The sequence below is a fragment of the Mastacembelus armatus genome, chromosome 17 (genome assembly GCF_900324485.2).
Source record: "Mastacembelus armatus chromosome 17, fMasArm1.2, whole genome shotgun sequence".
Classification (NCBI taxonomy): Eukaryota; Metazoa; Chordata; class Actinopteri; order Synbranchiformes; family Mastacembelidae; genus Mastacembelus; species Mastacembelus armatus.
The window spans coordinates 23380876-23406169 of NC_046649.1; the positions used below are offsets into that span (position 1 = coordinate 23380876).

The 25294-nt window shown below is 44.5% G+C and overlaps 6 protein-coding genes across 19 annotated transcripts in view; 2 read left to right on the forward strand and 4 right to left on the reverse strand.

Annotated features, from left to right (window-relative positions):
• LOC113134345 (zinc finger protein 62 homolog) overlaps window positions 1–25294 on the reverse strand; it is a 757491-nt gene that overhangs the window by 212830 nt on the left and 519367 nt on the right. The window lies entirely within an intron of this gene.
• On the forward strand, window positions 321–9084 carry tmem71 (transmembrane protein 71). Its single transcript, XM_026313781.1, has 11 exons — window positions 321–477; window positions 2884–2951; window positions 3392–3453; window positions 3737–3782; window positions 4462–4671; window positions 5015–5274; window positions 5459–5653; window positions 5897–5963; window positions 6176–6237; window positions 6369–6418; window positions 6504–9084. Exons 3-11 carry the CDS (start codon window positions 3423–3425, stop codon window positions 6525–6527), a joined length of 945 nt encoding a protein of 314 aa, XP_026169566.1. The 5' UTR covers window positions 321–477; window positions 2884–2951; window positions 3392–3422; the 3' UTR covers window positions 6528–9084.
• dnaaf11 (dynein axonemal assembly factor 11) overlaps window positions 9883–25294 on the forward strand; it is a 30625-nt gene continuing 15213 nt past the window's right edge. Inside the window, exons 1-9 of one of the 5 annotated variants that reach the window (XM_026313744.1) lie at window positions 9883–9958; window positions 10863–10910; window positions 12859–12978; window positions 13122–13216; window positions 22982–23026; window positions 23733–23900; window positions 23992–24069; window positions 24685–24857; window positions 25074–25294. In XM_026313744.1, the coding sequence (XP_026169529.1) occupies window positions 23017–23026; window positions 23733–23900; window positions 23992–24069; window positions 24685–24857; window positions 25074–25294 (650 nt within the window). In that variant the 5' untranslated portion in view covers window positions 9883–9958; window positions 10863–10910; window positions 12859–12978; window positions 13122–13216; window positions 22982–23016. Of the gene's footprint in view, window positions 9959–10862; window positions 10911–12858; window positions 12979–13121; window positions 13217–13319; window positions 13450–21259; window positions 21587–22962; window positions 23027–23732; window positions 23901–23991; window positions 24070–24684; window positions 24858–25073 lie in introns of those variants that run through there. The other 4 variants (XM_026313745.1, XM_026313746.1, XM_033325656.1 and 1 more) reach the window with 4 other exon arrangements.
• LOC113133834 (zinc finger protein 135-like) lies at window positions 10894–13424 on the reverse strand. The gene is made up of 3 exons (XM_033325660.1): window positions 13297–13424; window positions 13110–13197; window positions 10894–12244 (listed from the first exon to the last, which is right to left on the reverse strand). Exon 3 carries the CDS (start codon window positions 12213–12215, stop codon window positions 11361–11363), a length of 855 nt encoding a protein of 284 aa, XP_033181551.1. The 5' UTR covers window positions 12216–12244; window positions 13110–13197; window positions 13297–13424; the 3' UTR covers window positions 10894–11360.
• On the reverse strand, window positions 15269–18532 carry LOC117152620 (B-cell CLL/lymphoma 6 member B protein-like). Its single transcript, XM_033325658.1, has 3 exons — window positions 18197–18532; window positions 17110–17170; window positions 15269–16828 (listed from the first exon to the last, which is right to left on the reverse strand). Exons 1-3 carry the CDS (start codon window positions 18494–18496, stop codon window positions 15900–15902), a joined length of 1290 nt encoding a protein of 429 aa, XP_033181549.1. The 5' UTR covers window positions 18497–18532; the 3' UTR covers window positions 15269–15899.
• Window positions 19469–21192, reverse strand: LOC117152741 (zinc finger protein 467-like). Its single transcript, XM_033325661.1, has 2 exons — window positions 20952–21192; window positions 19469–20864 (listed from the first exon to the last, which is right to left on the reverse strand). The coding sequence occupies exon 2, from the start codon at window positions 20797–20799 to the stop codon at window positions 20041–20043; it is 759 nt and encodes a 252-aa protein (XP_033181552.1). The 5' UTR covers window positions 20800–20864; window positions 20952–21192; the 3' UTR covers window positions 19469–20040.

A 25294-nucleotide genomic window follows, 5' to 3' on the forward strand; every position in this document is an offset into this window, starting at 1 on the left:
CATGCATGTCAGGTTGATTGGTGACTCTAAAATTGCCCGTAGGAGTGAGTGTGAGTGTGTGAGGTTGTCTGTCTTTGTGTGTCTATATGTGGCCCTGCGACAGACTGGTGACCTGTCTAGGGTGTACCCCTGCCTTCCACCCGAGAGAGAGCTGGGATAGGCTCCAGCGGATCCCCGTGACCCTGAACAGGAAAAGCGGGTATAGAAGATGGATGGATGGATGGATATACTGTGCATGTCTTTGAGATGCTTTTACTCTGAAATGTGACCGGAAGCTGTATTGCCGTGTGTTTTAATTTGACAGGTGGGCGAGGTTCCGTGACAGCTGCAGACGCGTCTCCGGTTTTATCCAGAAAAAATCAAACCATTTCAAACCGACGTCCAGAAAACGACCAAGGAACCAAAAGTCTATTCGGAGCCGGAAGAAAATTCTGCTTCTTAAACTTCCAGCTGGGAAACCGGGAGTGAAACTAACCGGTGAGTCCAGTCCGGTCCCGTTATTTTTTCTTTGTCTGGATCAGATTCTGATCCTGAAACCAACTTCAGAATAGGAGAAAACTAAAAAGTTAATCTGGTTTTCATTTTAAACAACAGTTTTATTTAATGAAAACACGTGTTGAAATAATTTGTGATAAGTGGCTTCTTTTATTATTGTTGTGAAAAAATGAAGTTTTCTTTTTCAGACGCACTTTATGTTTTAATTATGTTTTTGTGTAACTATGTCAGGTCTATTTGACTCACACTGTGGAAAAAGTCAAATATTATGGAGATAATTCAGATGTAAGGATCATATGAACAACATGCAGCATGAGAGCAGAGAAAAACACTGTTCATTCACTGTAAATAGAAATTTAGCGTTAAAATACATTGAAGTAACATCAGTGTAAACTCAAAATGAGATGACGATGATGATGAGATGAAGAATAAAAACCCTCAGGACTTTTAACGTTCAGTCCTGAACCCGCTGCAGGCGGATCCAGCTCAGTGTGGTCCTCAAAGCCTGAAATGGTTTGGTCCGTTTTTCTGTTTCCTTCGACGCGTTTTCCTCCAACATCAGCAGCTCCAACAGAAACAGGCTGCTGCTGCAAGGCATGATGGGAAACGCAGGGTGGGAAGAGTCCAACACGATGCACATTGGGGGGAGAAATAAGTAAATAAATAAAATTAGTCCTATAATAAAGCACTGAAGGTGCAAAGTGTCAATATTCTCATGGAGGATTTCAGCGAAATTACACAAAAAGACTCAAATCACATTTTCAAGCAACATGTAGGATAAAAATAAAGAAATCTTTAAATAATGCAACATTTCCTACAGACTGACTATTGTCAGCACAAAGCTCTGGTTGCTCAGTTATTTTTATTCCATTTCATTATTAGCAGAAGAAGAACTTCAGTTTTATTGTGAAATCTCTGTTTTTATCCTTCAGTTTTCAGACAGATTTGTATTATTTAGGACTCAGTGACTCTGCAGTGTTTTACAGAGACATAGTTACTGCTGAGAAAAGGCCGTTATCAGGTCTTGCCCGTTCACGTAGTCTGATATGGGAGGTGCCTGCAGGCCTCCAGCCAGTCTGGAAAAACCTGGGATTCTTTGACTTTGTATTAAGCAAACGTCCTGGAAAATGACCCATGTGTCCTGGAACATGGAACAATGAGTTAAATCAGGCCATTATGAGCCTTCATGGTCTGCACACACAAATAAATAAATAATCTAACATATAGATTAATAATTTACCCAGATCTGATTTGAAGTTTTACTGAGTTTTCCTCAGGCACCAAACTTGTTTTTAATCTCAGTCATAGGGATGTGTCTCCTGTCAAGGCTTCAGACATTAGGAGCATTTTCCAGTTGAACCAGTTAGAGACAAGACCCCCACCCCCCGTGAACCCAGAGGGGTCTCTGTAACTCACTGACCCACTTCATGTGCTGTGGTGACTCCTCATGGCAGAATCTGCAGCTGAAGTGAACACGCTCAGAGCAAACGCACCTTTTCCATAACTAAGTGTTGACATGGCAGATTTTAATAGATTATATAAAAGATTCCACCTTTTTAAAGAGAGTCAGGACGTGGTTAATTCAAACTACCAGGTGTTATGCTAAGCTAGGCTAACCACATCCTGAGTACAGCACCGTGCTTTGCTTTAAAGGTGCAGTCTGTCCAAAAAATGTTACACACACAAGACAACAGGGAAAGAAATCTGCCTTTTCACCTTTAAATCCAGCTCTTTAGTTGTTTTTATGAATTTAACTCAACTTGAAGAATTAGACATTCGAACCTGCTATTTGGGAGGAATCTGTTCCTTCTGGTTTTTATAGTGACTGGAGTAAAATGACCAGTGTGAACACAGTCGGTTTGAGGTTGTTGGGCAGCAGGTAAACATGTTTCTGACAAACTGACGTCTGGTCTCGTCTGTGTGAAGTTACAAATGTGCAACTGTGGCAATGGATCAAAACCTTCCTTCTTAAACACCTGCCTCATATGTAGAGAACACAAAACTAAAGCTATACTCACACAAGAATTGTCTTTGTGATTGAACTAGTCTGTAAAGTTTCCACAAAAATCAAGACTCAAATGAAAATGTGACATTTCGGAAAAATATTTTCATTGATTAACTTGCAAATTATTCTCTGTATTAACTGGGTAGTTGGTCCATAAAACCCCAACATTTTCTACAAGTGTGTTGTTTTGTGCTACAGTCCAAACAATGGACTGAAAGCATCAGAGCTTTGGCTGAAAATGCCTTAAAGGATTAATCACGTCTCAGAATAGCTGCTTCTCAGAGTTCAGACATGAGGTTTCTCCAGCAGAGGAGGAGTTAACAGGAAACATGAGCTCAGAGTCACGGCCCTTTTGTTTTTCTTTCTTCTGCATTTTTTCTCAGGCCGCTGCTTCGTCGCTGCAGGATGTGAGAGAACCACGACAGAAAACACAACAGGACCACGTTTAAAGGTGAGGCTTTGAAAACCGTCTACGTATCCTGCACTCACTCTGATCAGTCTGGGTTAGATTTATGTTGGCCTGTGGAGTCCTAACTCAGTTAATCCCCTCAATTCTTAGACTGGAGAGGCTCTGCAGGGATTAACGGCTGACTGGGCTTTGATAACTTACTGAAGCAAAGTGTACGACTAAAGCTCCTGTGTGAATCTCAGCCTGATGTGTTTAGGAAATTACTGAAGCTTTAAAACTGTTTTGTTAGTTACATTAAAACCTGTAAACGTTCAATAGGAATCAGTGAAATTACTTTTCGTAATGTTTTTGACTTTTCACATTTCATAGTGAAGTTCATGTGCATCATTGTTCCTGTGAAACATCTTTAATACGTCACTTTAAGAAGTCAGTGCATGGGGGTGTCTCACTGCTGCTGCTGTTTTCCTCTGATGTTTTCCCAGATCAACAGACGAGACTCTGCTGCAGACAAACATGTCTCTGTTCTTCTCCGGAGCCGTCACAAGTACGTCAGCAGCTTCACATGCACATGAGACACATTAGATGAGACAAAGCACGTCGGAAACCAAAGTAAAAGAAGCGACAGGAGTTTTTAGCTGAGTTACATTATTCAACAGGAAGTTTACTCCTGTTTTTATGAGTGACCCTGAACACACCAAGCAGCTCCCTGTCTGTCACAGGCTCTTCACACTAAAGTCAAGTGGTCTTTATTTAGAAAGCTCTGACAAACAGCACGAACCTGCTTCAAGTGTGAGGGTTTAAATCATCTGTTCTCGTGTGTTGTTCAGGTTCACCAATAAAACGGAGGCTGCGGGCCCATCACCCCTGCCAGAGGTAAAACACCTGCTTCTTTTTCCTTTTTGAAGTTACCTGGTTTGTGCAGCAAGTGAACAGGGTGCAGGTTTGAGGCCGACACACATGAAAGCCTGTGCAAATAAAAATGCACCGATTTGTTTCTGTGAGTAGATCAGACTGAGCTTTAACAGCCGAAGCTCGAGGCGTGTTGGTCGTGTGAACGCTAACACCCAGGTTTCTGAAAAACCCGTTGTCCCGCTTCATCTGTTCCCGTCTCATCACGGCTTCGTCACTGACACGAGCTCAGGTCACAAACTGCTGGTTGCTGGAACTGACGCTGCCTGAACCTGAGCCGAGTGTTGGCATCTTTAGGAACATGTTGTTTAGCATGTGACTTTTAGTGCACCAGGGTTTCTGCTGCCTGCACTGCTGCATCAGTCTTTGGCTATTCCAGGCTCAGAGTCCAAACAAAGCTCTGTCCTGCAGGTCTTTGTGAGCATTACTGCAAAACCCGGACTCACCTCCATGTGTGTGATGTGCTGCACCGTCAGTAACGGATGAAATAAAGCAGAGCTGGATGCAGGTCTCATTAGGCAGCAGCAGCTCAGGTTTGTGCAGGAGGTGTGGTCACATGTCAGAGAACAGCTGAGTTTCCTGACATGATGCTTGTTGTCCAGTTCAGTTACTGGTTTGACTGGTGTCCCCGTCTGTCCCACAGCCTTGACCTGTCTCTCCTCTCTCCTGACTCCTCTTACATCTGTTACTCGTCCGTGGACGGCGGTGACCCCTGCTGCTGCCGCCGCTCGCCGCGCCTGCTCACCAACGGATACTACACCGTCACCGAGGACAGTTTCTCCTGGGACGATGACGGGAACGTGTCGCTGACGCCCTGCAAAACCAGCGTGTCCTACAAGGAGAACCTGGTCAGGTGAGCGGCAGGGGAGGAGCCACAGTGACACGCCGGTGGCTGAACTCAGTCGTACAGCAGCAGGATGTCTGACAGGAGTCTGCTGGTTTTATATTCAAGATATTTTTTTTATATCTTTGTCCTGTCACATACATGTTAATATGAGAAGTGTTTGTTGTTACCCAGCTGATGAAGGTGCAGCTGCTGCCACAGAGGTTTGAGGTTAGAAAGTTATTTGTAGATTTTTCAGAAACACAAAGCTCAAACTGTTAATTAGTTCAACAATATTTTGGTTTCTCACTTTCTGCTGTTTCGTCGCTGAAATGATCCAACGCACAGGTTCTTTTTTTTCTTCTTCTCTCAGGGTTTTCCGGCGCAGGCGGAGGCCTCGCAGCTCTCTGGCTCGCCTGCTGAGCGACATGACGGAGAGCTGCCAGTCGTGGCTGGACCAGAAAGTCTTCAGAGGTGTGTTCAGGACAGGACAAAACCTGGACCTGGACCTGGATGAGGACAGAGAATATGACCGAGATCAGGAATGGCTTAGGAGCAGTCAGGAAGTCCTAGACCAGTCCTGGTTTGGATCCAGTAACACGGAGCTGGATGAGAGCTGCAGCTTTACATACGGTGGGTAACAGCTGCGCTCAGCTCTGTGGGCTTCACCCAAAGGTGTTTGACTGCGTCCACATCACAGCTGTTGTCCCTCCAGCTGACTCAGACCTGATGTGAACAGAGCAAACCAGAAGAAGAAAATGAAAAGGTTTAATCTGCTGCTGGAAACTGAATCTAAAGTCACATTTTCTGTTTTCAGACCCCACAGAGCTGCCACCTCCTCCTGACAAAGAGACCCCCGCCCCAAAGCTGCTCATCCAGGAGGACATTTGCTCTGAGATCTGTCAATCAACACAGCAGTTCACCCAATCACTGGGCGGACTCTCAGAAGTCCCGCCCCCTTCACCTTTCTACACCAGAACCTGCTGCTGTCAGACCTCACCTGAGCAGACAGGTGAGCTGCAAAATACTGATGTCATTAGTGTCAGTGCAGACTCAGAGGCTCCTTATGACTTTATTTCCATTTTTAATAGGAACATAATCAGCTCTGTCTTTATTATTCCTGTGAAAACCTGTGCTGCTTCAATCACATCCATGTTTAGTTGACTTTGTGTTGACAATAAAACATCTGTGAGTTGTGATGTCACTTCCAGGAGTGAAGTTTTGTTCTTCTCTGACGTGTTTCATTGTGTTTCAGGATTGACCCTAAAGGCCTTTGTCCTTTTGATCTTCAGCCTCTTCATGGTCACAGCTCTGTGCTCTGGGTAAAACACGTCTCTTGGTTACTTTAAATTCAGTGTTTTCAACAAATGTACATTTTGATCTGACACTTTGAGACAGTGAAGAGTTTAACAAACACTCTGACTGTTTAATCAGCTCGAAGACAAACAGACAAAATGGGATCATGTGTCCAGAACTAGAGTCCAAAACCGGAGACGTCACCTTCCTGAATTATTCCTGTTTTTCTTCTGTGCAGGAGTTTGTGGTGGAGCACGACTGTGGCGTCCACTGTCTTCATGGCTGTGGGAACGTTTATGAGTAAGTGTAATAATAAACCATATTAAGTTCAGTTGGTTATGATGATTCTGATCTTCATTTTAAAGCAGCAGTGATTTTGTGCCTTTGATGCAACATGATGGGCCTGAAAATAAAATCCAGTTTCCTTTCAGTCCTCACAAAGTCGGGCCCGATGGGCGAGTGGAGGAGGGCGAAGACAGAGGTGAGTCTGAAACCCAAAGAATTTAACCTTAATCCACCTCCAAGGAAGAAGTGAGTGAAACATTTTCACCGATTCTGTTTTCCAGGACATCACATCGAGAAACGAGTGAAAGGAGCGACGGGCTCCAACATGGACCTGGAGGAGAGAACGAAGACAAAGGTCTGACGGGACTCAGCAGAAATATTTTACATTTCACTAAATGTTTGCATGTGAGTTGCACTTAAAGGACCAAGTTACTCTGAGCTCCTGAAAACCTTTTACAGCAACTGCTGCTAGAGGCAAAACTCTTCAAATGCAAATGTCTGAACACGGTAGATGCATTGAAATGCATTGAGCTGAAGGGCTGCAGCTTTAGCTGTGAATAAAACAAACACATTTATATTTGACCTTTAAATCCAAAGTGAACCACTGGAGGATTCACATGGTGTTGCATCAAATGTTTTAAATATCAGTCGGTTTTTCCTGGTACCTGCTTGTGGTGCAGGCAGACGACTGAATGTTTCAGGTGTTGTATAAAAAAAAAAAACCCATATTTTTTTAACACTGAAGCTAATCTGACTGTGCATGTTCTGACACAGACACATATTCAACTTTGGAACCATGAAGGTGATGAGCAGCATCATTTGGATTATTCCAGCGTATAAAGTCAAACAGCATGTTTGTGTTGAGGAGGTGGAGGAGCTCGTTAACGTGGTCACACTGTTACTGTAGTTTAGCAGCTATGAAACATAAATAATGTCCAAGTGTAGCTGATGTATTTTTCAAATGTGTATCTATCATCGGTCGCTGAGCTTGGCTTTGTTGGGCTGTCCAAAGTGATATCAGGCGTCATATGTCTGGAAAATACTTCAATTCAGGTCAAACCAACAAAACAAACATTAGTTTTGCTGTGAAGCTTCACTTCTATTGAAAATAGCAGCTGTGAGTAAAAACCAGATGTTATAAACACCTGGAACCTGCAGCTGCAGGTGATAAAAGTGCCATTTTTAAACAGAGTTTTATTACAAACTGACATGCAGAGCACAAAACATTAAAGCAGCGCCAGCCAGGATTTTATTGTGAAAGACTAAAGGCTGGTTTCCTGGATGGAGTTTTGCAGTTTGCAGTTCAAACTGATGAAGCATCTTCAATGCGAAATAAACTCAGTGGATCTTTGAAGTGAAAAATCTCATTAGCACATAAATGAGCAGAGCAACCCTCTTGGATCTTCTGCATCTTGGCCTGAAGCTGCTGTTCAGGTGGAGCTGCAGCATTTTGTAGTAAAGCTCCTCAGCTGTGAAGTGCCTTGATCTCAGCCAGCGGAAACAATTACAGACTGAAACGGACCTGCTGCAGAGATACACGGACATAACTGTCGGTGTTCGATTTAACCTGCGAGCCGTGGCAGACGGGTGGAGTTACTCCCCGCTGTAGAAGTTTGAAAATGCACGTCTAAACACAGCTTCACCAGATTTAAGGAAACACCGTCAGTTATTGCTGCTCCTGTGTAAGGCAGGTCTGCTTCTGTGTGAAGATTCAAACGTCTTCACGTGTAAAACGGGGATTGTTCTTTGTGAGGGAGCAATAATTCAAGAGGCACCGAGACACAATCAGGGCAGGTCTTAAATGTGTAAACTAAAGAAATTTATTCTTCAAGTTGAAAAAAAATAAAAACATTTTTAATGGAAAAGAAACTCATGCTGCAGAAATAAAAGCTGAAACCAGTGAAGTGATCACACAGCATCAAGTTTATATTGGTCAGTTACCTGTGATTCCTGCAGGAGGAAAAACGTTTTGATTGGGACAGTGAGGCAGGACACTGGGACTGACCAAATGTAAGGACAAAACATACTGTCCAGCTTTATAAGGTTTGGAATTTATAAGGTTTTAAAATCCAGTCGTTTTTGGGGCCTCGAACTACGCCAAGACTTAGGAATCCTGGAAAACGAAGAGCTGAGCTGTGCTTCATTTTCAGCGACAGCACAAATCAACTCGTTCGGTTTGTCTTTTTTTTTCTATGTAACAAACTTTGACCTGAAAAATATTATTACTAATATTTTAATACTGCACTGTATGACTTTAGGTTGCATTTAAAGCTGCACTTACAAATATTTTTCTACTAACAGATGATGTGAAATACTTGTAACCCCTGAACCCACTCAGCATCAACTCTTTACCCTCTATTGGGTCCTAGTTTGGGTTTAATGGCCAAAAGTATGAATCAGACATTGTCCCAGGGGTTGGTGGAGATATAGAGTGAATATTGTACTTAGGTTCATCAGGAGGACACAGACTCCAAATCAGTGATTGACCTGAACATTCATTTTTAGCTCTGTCTGCTGCCCCCTGGTGGTGAGGGCAAACAATGCAGCTTTAAATGATCAAAGTGAATTTTATAATTTAATTCTAGCTGTTGTTTTAACTTAAATGTTATAAAATGTGAAATCTGCTAAGAAAAGATGGGAAATTTCTAAGGAACAAAAATGCATTAGCATGATTTTCACTGGGTGACTATCGCCTTTAGACAAGCTCTTGTTCTGTGTGAAGCAGCTACTGTTCATGACGTTGTACGTGGTGTTTTTTATTTTCAGCTGTGATACTCTGATGGCACTTATTATATCTGATCATTGTTTATTCCATTGTACTGTATTCACATTGTTCTGGAAAATTAAACCTTAAGACACAAACTAGATCTAAAGATGAAACTGGGACAAACTGGGATGTTGGGATAAATCACCAGTGTATTAATAGGTGAAGTAATCAGGTATGTTTACAGTGTGGATCACTGTGTTTCAATAGCAAACTGTACTTTAGTGATTTGGATCAGGTGTAGTTTGCTGTTTTGTCCAGCTGATGGCGCTGTGATTTAAGATTTAATTTTTGCATATTGTGAATTAATGTTTTATCTAAGATTAAAGGGACAGTCTATCACCCATTAAAGCCTGTTATATTTCTACCCAGTGTGGCAGTAAGATGGATGTTTGTGTGTATTTCAGCTTGATGTGTTTCTCCAAATGAAAATCAGTTTTCAGATGCAGCCGAGTGAAGGGGGACCTGAACAAACTAATTCTGCTGCAGTTTCACCTGAGTTCAAAGGTAAACACACTAAAAGTGACTGTTTATCAGGATGATTTTATTTTTAATTTCACGTTTTTTTTTTTTAATTGAGCCCATTGAAATACATTGTGAACAGGCTGTACAGTTAGTTTTTAATTACATTTCTACTGAAATATTAGTTTTTTTCTCATTTGCATTTCATTTAAATACAGAATGTATTTTCAGTGCACAGTATATTGTGCACTTTAAACACTCACATCGTGTGAGTTCATTCTTGGTGCTTTCCAGTTGTATGTCAGAGCTGCATCTAAACAGAAAAACCTTGACCAGCTGAACTAACTTTGCCAAAGTGCTCTAACGCGTCAGTCGACTCAGGACAGGTAGACACCTGAGCGGTCACATGGCTCAGCATATGGTCCTCGGTGCTACTGTTGGGAACCACACACCATCTTGTTCCCACAGTTTATTGTGTGAGCTGCAGGCTGCAAACATACCTGGGACACGGTGAGATGAACTCTGACCTTTCTTTGACTGTACAGGATGAACATTTACCACTTTTCACAGGAAACTACTGTCGCTTTAGTGATGTGTGACCTCACTTTTCAATGTTTGGTTCTCTCCACTGTTGTCACCGAGAACATTGTGTCTGTGTGTGTGTGAAAGCAGAACCAATGAGGTCAGAGCTCTTGGTTTTCCCGTCCCCGTTTGTTATATCTTGTTCCCACCAGTGTCAGGTTTAATGTTAGATGTAGTCTTTCAATAGACATGTATGTACAATCAAACCTGTAGTTTTTTAATTTATCAGCATTTTTAGGCTCCAGCCGTCGCCATCTTTGTGTACAGTTGCCATGGTTACAGGTGTTGTTACGCAACATCCCAGTGATCCTGCAGCTGATCCATTCACATTGACTGAGCTTTAGTAACTTAGTGGGGGCGTAGCTGGACGTGAGTGTGTAAAGATGTAAAAAACCGCTGTCAGCACTAGTTTGACCTCATTGTTTCATAAACAAAGGACCTAACTATCACTCTGTTACTGATCTATACTTTTCATTGGCCTTAACTGCAGCACAGAAAGATATCTGGTGTCTGGCGTGGACAAGGCCTCAGGGTGCTGTGGAAGTCAATCTGGACGCCATCAGAGCTGAGACAGAAAACAGCAGCTGCTTTTATTAGAAAATAACAGGAACATTAAAAAAACAGTATCACAGAAAGCAAAACGATGCTGTTTAAAGTGACCCACACTGAACACACAGCTGCTGGTTCATCTTGGAGGAAAGTGTTAACTTGCAAACAAACATGCAGGTTCTGTTTTAGACGTGGAGAATAACGGCTCAGAACAGAATGATTTCAGATGCTAGTGTGGATTATTGATAACAATGTGCTAATAATGAATTTCTGACAACACAAGGGTCAAATCACCTGCTGAGCTGATCAGACTGAAACCCTGACATAAGAGGTGAGTGAATATATTTAACAACCTTTCAGCTGATCTGAAAACAGGTTTAATACCATAAAAAACATGTACCACACACTTTGAAAAGTTAGGTTCACGTGTCCAAACTGTGATAAGACACATTTCTCTGATTCCCCTCAAACACTGACGGCATTTCTCACACTTACTGTGATAAAACTGGCTTATGACATCCTGGCTCAGAGTTTTATGAACATCTGTGTAGCGTTGTGGTATGTGAGGACACATCCTGGTTGAAGACCATCAGAGGACTCTGGGCTGGCTCACACTGCGGAGCTGGTCTCATTCACAGGGAGTCCCAGCCTTCACTGTCCCTGCTTTGTGAACGTATGTGTTACAGAAACTGAGCAATGCTACACAGCTGTTATATTCTGAGGTCTTGGTTTTTCAGTCCATTTACCGTCGGCACATGTGGCTCCGGGATAGTCCGCATCGTCACTGTACTGTGGGAGCGAACGGTTTCTGTCCGGCGTGCACAGTGATGTGTCGGCGCAGGTGGCTGCCCGATATGAACGTCTTGCCGCAGTACGAACACCTGAACTGTTTGCAGTCTGTGTGCACGGTCATGTGGACCTTCAGGGATCCGGACTGAGCGAAGCGTTTGCCGCAGTGGACGCAGCCGTAGCGTTTCTCTCCGGTGTGGACGCTCTGGTGGCGTTTGAGGTTGCTGGAGTCAGAGAAGCGTTTGCCGCAGAGTGCGCAGATGAACGGCTTCTCGCCAGTGTGGACCCTCATGTGGGTCTTCAGGTTCTTGAGGCAGGCCAGAGTTTTACCGCAGAAGTTGCAGACAAAAGACCTCCCCCCGCCGTCCTCTCTGTTGTGGTTGGCAGCTCTGTTGACTCCACCCTGATGTCTCCACCCGTCCCTTCTGGCGAAGGAGCCTGGTGTTTCTGGCAGGTCTTTCCTCACAGGAAGCTGAGGCTCGTCCGCAGGTGCCGGTGCCCTCTGATGGTGCTCCGCCACAGACAGACTCACCTCAGTGACGGTGAAAGGGAAGGTGCTGCTGCTGCCTGCATCAGCTGAAACGCTCACGCTGTTGTTCAACATGTACGAGCAGCTGGGATCCTCACCCAAAGGATTCTGGGTAACATGAGAGCTGTGCTGCAGCTGCGGCTCATACAAGACGCACTCGTAACTGCTGCTTTCTGACGTCTGGTTGGTGTTCAGGTTTTTTTGGACACACATAGAGGTGGAGCTGACTTCACCGCTCATCCAGGACCGAGATGAACCGCTGCCTTCATCTGCTGCTTCCTGTTTAGTCGGCAACAGTGGAGCTTCAGTCTCCATCATTTGTCCTTCAGCAACACGACAAAGACCAGCTGGAAAAAAGCAAAAAGAATTTTACTCTTTTTACACTTTGTTCATATTTGCAGATTTAACCAGTAATCTGGACTGGAGTTTAAACACATAGGACATCTAAAGCTAACCTGTTGGTTTTGGTAGCATTAGCCACCTAGCATGGTCCTGACTGGACCTTTGGATTGAATGGATCTGATGTGGATTTGGGAGGAAGTGGAGCTTTGGGTAAAGTTAGTGCTTTGGGTCACATTAGCAGGAACCAGAGCGTCTACTGGACTGACACATTTACTTCTTAGTCAGCTAACGCTAGCTTTGGACTGGACACTTTGTCCCAACCAGGCATCCGTAGTTCACGTTGTAGCTTCAGGAAACAGGACAGGATGGGCGGGGCAAAGAGTGGGAAGGAGGGGCTTATGGTGGGCGTTAGTTTGGACTCATTAAACCCTCCAGAGGCTGAGGAGACATTAAGGCAGAGCAGCTTTAAATCAGTGGTTTTGTTTTTAATGTCTTGCTTTGTCCAAAACATTAGTTTTTTCTAAACTGATTACTGCAAAGTTGTTTCTTCCTACATGTTTTCGTAGCAGAATAAATTAAACCATCAGCCTCAAAAGATTGTTTTCCCTGTGTTTCACAGGACAGTGGCTCACCTTACATACACTCCAGGATTAGACATACTGAGACCTGAGACCTGCAGCACTAGAACAGGACCCTATACTAGACCTGGACATACAGCAGTTTGGTCCTGGCACACATGGTAAATATTAGTAATCTAGTCCTCACCAATCTCTGCCACATGGTCCTTTCTGGTGCACGGACTGGCTGAAAACTGTCAGTACTGTTAAATGAAGTGTATGTGCTCTGTTCATTTACTAAAACTGTACTCACTGTCCTGTTCAGGCTGGGACCAGGACTCGTCGTCATCCTCCAATTTGATCACGGCAGTGGGCAGGTGGGCCGGCTCACCTGCAGCAGGCTGTAATCAGAGCAGACAGGTAAGACAAAGTGACGGAGTGAGGGACGACGTTGGGACTGGAGGAGGAAAAGAAGGAGCACTGTAGCACACTGCCATCACCTGTGTGGGTTCCTGTCCAGAGTCAGACGGCGGCTCGGGGTCCCCACATGGAGGCGGCTCCTGGGGGGACACTCTGGACAGCACCACTTCACCTGAAAGACATGTTTCAGGATAAGTTTATGGCTGTGGGAACCATTTACAGACACAAAGCAGGTACACACTCATTTTACAAAACAATGGCCCAAAGAAATGTCAGTAGGCATTTGCTCAATTTAGTTTTTTTGTCCCACAATGCAATGCACATGAGGAAAGCACAGTGTACACCTGCATGGAGGTAAAAGAAAATTGTGTAAAACCCAACCTTCATGACAACTGGACAAATTATAGATGAAAGCTCTGAGAGAAACCAAATAAGTGGCCTTTAAATTGGGATCTAATGATAATTTCACAGTGTGTCACAGGAACATTCTGCTAATAGGGGATCTGGGGAACCTTTGCTAATTTGAATATGTTTAATAAATACTGAAGTAAACACGTTTACTAAATAATACTAAGTAACAACAATGTTGTTGTAAATAATACTGAAGTAGCCTAAACAAGTTTACTAAATAATACTAAAGTAAACACGTTTATTAAATAATACTAAAGTAAACACGTTTATTAAATAGTACTAAAGGAAACACATTTACTAAATAATACTAAAGTAAACAGGTTTACTAAACGTTTTAACGCGTTTTAACCGCTGGTTAATCCGTTGGTGACCGTTTAAAAATGGCGTCGCTGCGGTTTAAATTTTAACGGTTACCTCTTCTCCGCCTCGCCTCGTTGCCAGGGTGATGAGCAGGCGGCGGAGCTCGAGCCCGGCCGCTCGCGTGCAGCGGCGCGGTGCCGCTCGCGGCGGCCGCGGCTCTCAGAGCGGCGGTGCGGGCGGCTCGCAGCTCCATGAGCCGCAGCCTCCTCCGCAGCACCTCGTTCTCCTTGCGGCTCCGGGAGATCTCCAGCTGCAGCACCGAGTAGCTGCTGTCCACCAGGTCGCAGATCTCCGCCACCGCCGTATTGGCCAGCACCTCCATGATGGAGGCCAGCTGCGCGTGGAACGCGGCGGCCGGCGACATGTTTCCCTCCGCACCGACTTTGTCTCGAGCGTCCACCTGAGTCCAACTACAGGCCGGTAACGAAAACCGCTTGAACCGCGCGCTAATGTTTACCTGAGTGTAGGCCAACACCTGTAAACAGCCCCGACACGAACCAGGAAGTGATGCGAATATAACGGCAGCACATAACCTTAAGTGCGCATGCGCAAAGTTCCCCAAAGTATTCCAGGTATGAAGAGACGGTGACGTAATCACCAGCTAATAGTTAATGATACGGACATGAAATATTTGCGTCAGCTGGTGGTTTTTGCGTCTGTCAGGACCTTTTGTGTGTTGTTGTGGTTGTTTGCATAACGTTGCTGTATATCAGGGGTCTCCAATCCTGCTTGTTTTCCAGGCAGGTCTGCTGATTACCTGGATCAGGTAGCGTTCAGCCAATCAGAAGCTGGAAGATACCATTTCACTTGCAACAACTTGCCTCACTTCCACCCTCATCTGACATGGTATCTTCCAGATTCTAACGGACTGAACCCACCTGATCCAGGTAATCAGCAGTGGGTAGACAAGCCCGACAGTGGCCCTCGAGGACCAGGACTGGAGACCCCTGCTGTATGTCCAGTGAAGTTGAGGATAGTTCGCCAGTGGTTGTTGTGTTAAAGAAGAATGAGAATACAGCTGTGAACATCAGGCTTCTCCTTAAAACCAGTTTAATGGTGATCTCTTCTGTGCTGGTCAGGACCACACTGTGGGAACAACCTTCAACAGCTTCAATCAATATGAATTAGCTGCTGTTCTACTTCAGCTCTTTAATACTGAGTCTATCTTCAACAAACTCAAGTCTACATGCACCGTGTCAACAACAGAAGACAGATCGTTTTATTAAGAATGAGAGAAACTGCATGTTATTTTTGTACAATGTGAGATTTTTAACACACGGGACACAGCTCAGAAACGTCCTGGAGGAAGAATGAGACGCTCCAATGTGCCGGTGGCTTTCAGGATGAATTAAAAGTCCAAAGAGTCTAAGCTGAAGCCTTCAGATTACTTTTCTCTGACCAACACACCAAGATAGTCACTTTACTATGGATATGAAAACTATCAGCTCTGAGAAGCTACAAGCCTTTTTAAGGCTTTTTAAAATAATTCAGTCCATAATCTAATTCAGCAACAGGCTAATTAGTAAGAATAAACCAGGAAAGCACTTTTTTAAAACACACAAACAATATATATATATTTTTATAAAAAAAAAAAAAGATTTAAAAAAAATAAGCCAGAATGCTTTGAGAAGAGATTTGAGATTTGATTACTGACACAGCTGTTCAAACAGGTAGTTCAGTCCAGGCCTTAAAGTCTCGAACTGTGACCGTTTGTTTTCACACATATGGGACAAGCTGAATATTCTCATACAGGCTGGTATCACTAGGTCTGTTAAACAGCGTGGGTTAAAAGTGAGGTGTTAAAATCAATTCTAAGACACACTCGGAGTCATGTGACTTGAAGACCATCACATGTTGCAACTTCTCCTTTGTAAAAGTGAATATTTACAGAACACGTTGCGTAATCGCACACTCAGACGCTGGGGTGACATTTCTTCATGTGTAGCTTGAGGCTGTATTTGACGATGAAGCTCCTGGAGCAGATCGCACAGGCGTACGGCCGCTCTCCGGAGTGCACGCTCAGGTGGGACTTCAGGTGAGCCGACTGGGTGAACTTCTTGCCACACTGGGTGCAGCTGAACGGCCTCTCGCCCGTGTGGATCCGCATGTGGACGTCCAGGTTCTGAGACGTGGCGTACGTCTTGTTGCAAATGGAGCATATGAAGCGTTTCACTCGGGCTCCGGGGCCTGGCTGCCCGTCACAGATCTGAGACCGACCTGACTGATCCCTGTAAAGAGTGAAGTTCATCATGTCCCCGTCCTCATACTCAAACGCTGAGTCGCTGCTCTCAGCTAGCTGGCAGTCTGAGGAGCTCGAGCCAGAGACGCTGATCAGCTTCAGGCCAAAAGTGTCACTATCCAAGTTTTCAGCTTGGTGAAACTGAGTGAACGACATCTGCGTTTTGGGCTCTTTGGTCCATGACAGGCTGAGGTCCATTTCTGCTCTGGTCGAAGGAGACTGAGACCCCATCAGAGCATTGTTACCAAAATAAGTCTGTCTGTTAGCACTTGCAGGAACCAGCGAGCACTCCTGTACCAGCTGGATGTCCGGGTCCATCTGCGAGGAGTAGGAACAACCCGACTCGCCGGCCTGTACCTCAGCACCAGCAAGCTGCCCGGAGCAGCTGGGCTCGCTGCGAGGAGAGTCCAGAGTGTAGACGGACACATTTTTCTTCTGTGCCCCTGCAGTGACTTTGGATGGTTTTAGTGTGAGCTGCTCAGGCGACTTCTTCTCAGCCTCTTCGTTCCCCGGCCAGTTTCTCTTCATGCCCCGGCCGCTCGGAGTCGAGGTGACGGCCTCTCTGGCTGCAGCCATCCCTCCATCCGCAGGGGTTGTGTTATCTGAATGACAACACATACACAAAACAAAAGTTCATCCTGAAAACTACAGCTCAGACCATATTTCACTTGTGTTTGATGCCAGGAAAACACTTTTTGACTTAGCCTTTCAAAACTCACTGCTCTCAAAACAAGAAAAAATGTGGCTAAAGTCTAAACTAAGTTAATCAAGGGGCTGTTTTTCATGCAGGCCTTATGTTGGTCACAACATTAGCAATGAAGACACATTTATATAGCCAGTGACTCAGTTTGGGGCCCTGAGTCAGAGATTGAGAAACAGTCACCTTCCTCGAGGGTGTCGTTACTGTCTGAGTCTTCGTCTTTGATCAGCACCACCTCCGGGAGCTGCAGGAGGTGAACGATAATGAACGTGACAATCCAGCGTAAACATGTGGACAAACTATAAAAACATCAGCAAACAGGAGGTGCCAGTGTTCTGAGTCAAATGAGATGAAAACTAAGACTCCATGAGAACCACCATTAATTAAAGGGGACAGGAGCCTGGGGACGGTTATTAAAATCCAGCGTTGTTCTGAGATCAGATCTACCTGCTGCTATAAAAACATACATTTGAATCTTAACGGTGACCAGGAAGTACCTGCCACCCCGACCGCTAATGTGACCTTGGCGGCAGTTAATTACCACATTATCTCAAAAAGGATCCTTCGGTTTTCATGAGCTAATGAGATTATTAACATGTCATGATGAAAAACTGCTTTTCAGCCGTGAGATAAAAACTAATAAAAACTGCTCATCTTGAGACAAAGGCTCAACACTGCTCTGACAGTGTGCGGCACAGATAACGACATAATTAACTTCTGATCTGGAGATTCTACAGAATTAAGAGTAGAACTGCGAACACGGCCGCTCTCAGAACATATAGATTATATTTATATATATATTTAACACAATATGAGGAGTTTGTGTGTATTTAAGTGCAGCAGGGACAGATGATAACAGCTGTGGTTAAAGGAAATACTAGTGTTGACAGATTATCAAACACTTAAACACGTCTCTATATCTCAGATATGAGATATATATATATATATATATATATATAGATATATATATATATATATATATATATAGATATATATATATATATGCACTGAACCACTGAGTGTTTATATTCTACTAATTATAACTAATGGCTTATATGTGGTTAAAGCATCTGATGGTGCGTTTAAGGGACATTTCTTCACACGGTGTTTTCAATGCAGGACTGTTTTCTATAGTGAAGTATTTTAAAGGTGTGGTATTAGTACTTTTACAGTGTGGTATTAGTACTTTCACCTGTACTATCTGGGTACTGGGTAATATAAAAAAACTAAATGCTTCTGGCGGTGGAGCAGTTAACGGGACTGTGTTTACCTCCTCCGCCGCACCTCCTCCGTCTCCGTCCCGCTGCTGCGCTGCGCCCTCCTCCGCGGTCAGCACTCCCTGCAGTTCGGCCGTGGACCCCAGGCTGCTCCCCCGGACCACGATGGACTCGATGAGGTGCAGCTTCTTCTTCAGGTCCTCGTTCTCCTTGTGGCTCCGGCTGATCTCCATCTGCAGCACCGCGTAGCCCTCGTCCACCACCTCGCAGATCTCCGCCACCGCCGCCTTGGTCAGCGCGCCCATGATGTCGGACAGCTGCTCCTGGAGCGCCTTGCTGGATAACACGGACATCGCGCCGCTCGGGAGGAAACCGGGCCGGACTCAGACTCGTCCTGACGGGCCACACGGAGCTCCACAGGGCTCGGCAACGCGCGGTGACTTCGCTAACGCAGACGCACGGTAAACGGACCTGGACGCTCCGACCTCAGCGGAAGAGAAACAGCGTGAGTTCCGGCCGTCTCACACTTCCGGTACAGCACTCCTGCCTTCGCAATAAGAGCCTGTTGTTGTGAAACCTTTGACATGGAGAGAGCAGTGGAGGGAATAAAAACAACAGGATGGAAAATAAATAATAAACAGGTAGTTGAAAATACCAGAAGCCTCAAATATGTAGGTCAAAGTAAACAAGTTGGACAAAATAAGACAAATGTTTAATTAAAAAAGCAAAAAACAAGCTTGCATTTAAAAAAGATTAGGTTAAAAACTAAAGTAATTTGAAAGCTAAACAAATTGGCTGAAAGTAAATAGGTAAGACTGAAGAAATAGAATCAGTTAGACTAGAAATAGATATAATAGTACTTTAAAAGGTGACTAAATGAGAATCTATTGTGCAAATTCATTTTTATTTAGCTTAATAGACTGAATGTGTGAAACAGACATCTTGTCATGATTTCCAACTCCTCCCAGATTCCAGCCACCTGTCTGTGTGTATGTGTGTGTGTGTGTTTGTGTGTGTTAAGAGAAAAGCCCTCACTTTTGATTGGCTGGGAGATTTCTGTTAAAATGAGCTTAACCTTGTCTTAGATCTTGGGCTCAGGTGTCGTCTCTCCTGGACTCCAGACTGCAGTCGGTGTAAAATCGTTTTTTCTCATCAGGTGTTTGTTGTTTTCCATAGATGAGTTAAACCAAATTAACATCATCGTTTTTGTTTCAACCACAAAGTAGCTGAAAATAGTGAAAATCTAAGTGTGAGCTTGAGAAGCTCATAAAAACAAGATATATGTCTTGATTAAATATTTTTACTAAAACATTTAAAAATATTCCTTAACTTTAATCAAATGTTTAGTTTATTGTCATCCATAACAAAGAAAAGCAAATATTTCTTGCAGTTGAGCTGGAAGCAACAGATAAGAAATGACTAAAACCTTTACATTCATTTGTCAGAATAGTTGCAGAGTAATTTTCTGCTGATCAACACGTCGGATCCTAGTTAGACCTTTAGTCTTGCATGTCCCAATCTGTGCTATGAACAAAACATAACACACTGAATGAAACAATCTGTTCATCCATGACTGGACTTTTAATTCCAGAGAAACAACCAGTCAGTGTTCACAAGCTTCCTACAGGTGTCAGCTTTCTACAGTAAGAGGGGCCCCAGTCCTGATCTGGACCAGACGGAAGTCTCACTGTGTTCTATCAAAGCAGGTCAGACAGATCAGAATATGTTCGGCCTAACAAAACAAGGACACTCTGAACTTAGTTTCTATGGAAAAACTTGTTTTCACTAAAACTGTGTTCAACTTAAAAACCTCTATATAACTTAGTACCAGTAACAGCAGTAAGGTTCTGCTCTGTCAGAGTCTGGACCTGGTTTCCTCTGTAGCATGACTGCAGAGTTAAACCGCAGCAGCACCACGTTCTGCCATATGGTGTTTCTGCTGATGGATCCTCAGGTTCTGCTTCCCAGCGAACCTTTTGCCGCACTGCTCGCAGGCGAACGGCCGCTCTCCAGTGTGGACGCTCTGATGCGTCTTCAGGTGTCCCGACTGCGTGAAGCGCTTCCCGCACTGAGCACAGCTGTATGGCCGCTCCCCAGTGTGAACACGCACATGCGTCTCCAGGCTCCGTGATGATGTAAAACATTTGCCACAGTAGCTGCAGACAAAGCGCCTGTCCCTGCAGTACCTGTTCAGGTCCAGAGGGTCCGGTCTCGAGCCCCTAAGGGCTAGTGCCAAAGGGAAACCAACAGTGTTCAAGTCGGGCGCAAGTTTCTCCGCGAGTGTTGGCCGGTTATCTGTTTTGAGGTACGGCCCATGAGGCACGGGCACCATGCTCGGCAGGCCCTGATTGGTCCATGAGGCGCACAGATCCAGCTCTGTGTCGTAAGGGAGGGAACCAATCAGAGACATGCCCCGCTTCAGCTCAGAGGCCCCAGACAGCAAGGCCGGACTCCCTGCATGACCGAGGAGAAAGGGCTTCCTCGATGATGCTGCAGGTGCGGCTTCACAGTCCGACTCTGAGGCCACATCAAACAACACATCTGATGAGCTGCTCTCAGCGACCCCTGAGGGGCCCGGGGACTCTGGTGGACTGTGTGGTTCCTGGTGCTGAACCTGCCCCAACAGGCCATTACCGCTCTGATCCCACAACCTCATATCGGTTGCTGAGGTGGAGCCCCTCAGCCCAGAGACCCCTTCACTGTGATCCTGCACAGCCGCCCCTGCAGACACAGACCGGTCAGAATCTTTTATTTTGAGAACAGCTGCAAATTCAGCATCACATCTTGGACTGTGGATCTTTTTCTTACCGTCCTCATTGAGAGGCAGCTCACTGGTGCTGTCGTCGTCGTCGTCGTCGTTCACCTCCTCTTTTGCCGTTTCCTCCTTTATCAAAACGACGTCCTGATGGTCCAGCTCCTCTGCAGCTGCTGACACAGTGTCCTGAGAGCAGGAAACACTGGTCTGATCTGACTGACTCTTTTAGAATGTGTTCATAATCTCAGAGATAAATATTTCTTTGCATCCAAGTTACAGAATCTTTGTGCATTAAATTTAACTCACAACGTACAACTTTCATTTTCACATGTGATAAAGAAACATCATATTCTCACATCTGAGAATAATATATAATAAAGCTTCACATCAAGACTCTGGAACCAACAAGCTTTGGTGGTTTTTATTTGATAAAATGCCTCAAGTGATCGATCAGACCAGATGAAGGCTCCACCTGTGACAGTAATTTTCACACCGACCTGGTTCTAACTTGAGCGATTTACAAACAGGATGAGGAAATGGGGAAACTTGATGTTGATGTTTTCTCACCTCTGTAGCTGCAGATGTCGCCTCTGTCGCAGAGACTCTTCTCTTCAGATTTGCCTTTGGCTGTTTGGTGGCCACACCGGTTGGAACAGGACGCTCTGGGTGACAAGACAAAAAAACAAAGGTTCTGTATGTGAGTCAGGAGAACCCACGACAAACGTTACTGTTGTATATAAGAATAAAAAAATCTTTTAACGGTCACAGTCAGTGATGGAAGAATTATTCCAATATGGTGCCTGAGTAAAAGTATCAATACCACAGTGGAGAAATGTAAAGTTGTACCTTTGTGCATTACTTGAGTGCACTGGTGAGTTTTTGAAAGGATGGTTTGACCATCACATGCTCTGCATCGTGTGTCTCAATGCTTCATGGGAATATTTTAGATCAAGCCTTGAATTCGGCATAAAAACCTCAGGGAATTTTAGTTAAATAAAATAATAAAACTAAAAGTTTAAACCTGAGTTTTATATCGGTGTCGCTGTGGCCTCTGGGTAAAATGGTTAGAGAAGTTGACAATGAACGCAGTTTGGAGTTTTATCTCAATGCCGAATTTATAAATGACCCAAAAGACTGGCCTACACATGATACTGAGAAGAACCTATCAGAACAGATCCAACTAATTCCCGGTGGAAATACTTTCTGAACAGTTTTCCAACAGAGTTTGGTGCGTAGCGCTCAGTGCCACCATCAGCGGCATCATCGAAACTTGGGGCCGCACACAATGACTGGATCCCCGCGGGTCTGCACGGGGGCCGCCGGAACTCACCGACGATGAAATCCTGCAGCCTCCCACCGGATTCCTCCTCCGGGTCGACGTAGTCCAGGAGAGCGGCGTCCCCCCTGTGCCCCCGGGCGATGATGGTCTCGATGAGCTCCAGCTTCCTCCTCAGCGCCTCGTTCTCCTTGTGGCTGCGGGAGATCTCCAGCTGCAACACGGCGTAGCTGTCGTCCACCAGCCCGCAGATCTCCGCCACCGCCGCCTTGGTCAGCGCCTCCATGATGGACGTCAGCTGGGAATGAAACGCCCGGTACGGCGTCATGATAACGGGACGCGAGACGGCACCAACGAAACGTTAATTAAATTAACACCCGCAAAGTACAGAGCGGCTTTCGGTGGCGGCTCCCGATCAGTCCGTCCTGGTTCTGACCGAGCGACGAGTGACCCCGTCTGGGGATGGATGGACGGACGGACGTTGTTTGTTGTTGGTCGGTGTCTCCAAACAACTTCCGTAACGCCACTTTCAAAATAAAAGACCAATCAGAGTAAATTAACGAGTGCTACCTTTGGGTACCACTTGTAAAATACAGCTTTCATGTGGCGTGTTTTAAGACTAGCGCATTAAATATTAAGATATAGTTTGGGAAGAAGGAAAGAAAAGATGTATTGACCTGAACTATACTTCGTACTAATACACTGAAACACCGATTATGTACACAAATATTTTTTTCCTTTAGATATGAGTCACCGCTTCAGTTTTATAGTTGTTGTATTTCCTACAGTACATGAATGTAGCAGCAGTTCGGTTTCCATAGGAACGCCTGACAACAAAGAGGATGGTTTACAGTAAGTTAAAAAAAAGAACAAAAAAACCCAAATAACTTATTAAATGTACCTCTATAATATTTATCTACATTATTGTCATTATTAGTAATCAATGCAAAGTTTATTTTCACTCATATTTGTAACCAACTAACTAGAAATGAGGTTTTTGAAGCGAGTGAGGACACCGTTAATGCTACAGCTAGCTAACTAGCTAACTACTGTACATTTAGTGTGCTAATAAAGGCTAACGTGTTAATTTTCAGACCACATTTGTGGATTAATTAGGCCAAAGACCACGAAATATTCCAACTACTACTAGCTAATCTTACAGTAATAGCATTTAGCTCAGTTCTCGTGTTGTTAAATTAGCTAACTAGCTAACTAACTAGCCAAAGCTAATAAGTGTCACCTGCAGACACATGAAGGCACGAACCAAAAATCCATGATGGAAACAATAAATGGTGCTTTGTAGTGCGATTCCATCCCAGTTTATCCATGTTGTCTGTTCTGTTGGACCATATTATATTATACATGTACATTGGAAGAATTACAGTAATGTTCACCTTGGCTGTAAGAGATGGGGGGCCACAGTCCTCTTCTCCACAAAATCACTTCCAAAGTCCAGTTAGGAGCTAGGTGTAACTCCATACACATGGGTCTGTGTGTGCTCTAAGACTTTGTTACAAAGGTTTCATATGTCCTGTCCTTTTTGTGTGGTTCCATCCAGTCACAGAGGGCATGATCCGCCGGCGGGCCGAGCACAACGAGTGTCAGATCTTCTCGCTGGAGGAAGTTTCTCTGCATCAGCAGGACATTGAGAGGATCGAACACATCGACAGGTGGTGCAGGGACCTCCGGATCCTCTACCTGCAAAACAACCTCATCCCCAGGATAGGTGAGACATCAGTGATCGGCCAGCGGTCATATAGACGTCTTTCGATTATCTAATCATCAATTATTAACTATTATTCCTGTTTTTCACCTAGAGAATCTCGGGCGCCTGAAGAAACTGGAGTATTTGAATCTGGCCTTAAACAACATTGAAGTGATTGAAAACCTTGAAGGTCAGTATGGAGACACAGCTGGGTCCCTGTTATGGGTCTAAGATGTTTCTACTGGAAATGTGATTGGGAACTGCACTTGCAGTGTTTAATTGTATGAAGGCCAAGAACTGGGACCATGTTACTAATTTATGGATAGTTTTGATTAATTAATGAAACTTTCAACTGTAAAAAAATAAATGACTCTTACGATGTAATATATGACCTCTAGTCTTTACAACAGAAAAGCATTAAACCCTCACAAATATTATCTTACCCGATAAATGACTTAAATTACTCATCTGTTAACTAAAAAGTCACTCATCACTATATTTTGTTGGCAATAAATATAATTTTACATGATAAGGTGAGATTTGATGTGAAACTAAGCCAGGACAGGTATCAGTGTAAAGAACGGATCAGATCTAGATATTTTCAGACAGTTACTGTGACACTTTTGTTGTATATTTTAACTATTGGCTTGTTATTCTATTGTTCATTTTCTTATATTGCACTGATGTAAATCACGTTGGTCCCTCCATGGCTGATGTAAGGGGCTATACAAATAATGTTTGATTGATTGATTGATTTAAGTTCTGCCTGTCTCAATGTGGCCGTGGTGTTGCCCTCTGTCTTCAGGCTGTGAGAGCCTGCAGAAGCTGGACCTGACGGTGAACTTCGTGGGCCGTCTGAGCAGCCTGGAGTCTCTGAAACACAACATCCACCTCAGAGAGCTGTTCCTGGTGGGGAACCCCTGCACTGAGTTTGAGGGCTACAGGCAGTACGTGGTGGCCTCTCTGCCTCAGCTCAAGGTAACCTCACCTGCATTCCCCACAGAGCAGGGCTGCAGTTAGGCTGTAGAATCACTGCCAATGTTTCTCACTTCTCTAAAAAATGTGACTTCAATAACAAGACTAATTTTACTGTTATTCACTTCTGTTTCTTTTACTGACCCCCATTCATATTCACAGCATCATGGGCTGTTCCTGTCGTCAGTTTGACTCCCTGCTGTTTGTCTGTGTCCTCAGTGTCTGGACGGGACGGAGATCAGCCGGTCTGAGAGGATTCGAGCTTCACAGGGACTGGAGGAGGTGAAGAGACGAGTCTGGGAGCAGGAGAGAGAATACCTGAGGAGGAGAGCCAGGGAGAAAGAGGAGGCACAGAGGAAGGAGGCAGGAGAGGAGAAAGGAAACAAGGAGAGGAAGCCAGGGTTTGACGGCCGCTGGTACACTGACATCAACAACACAGT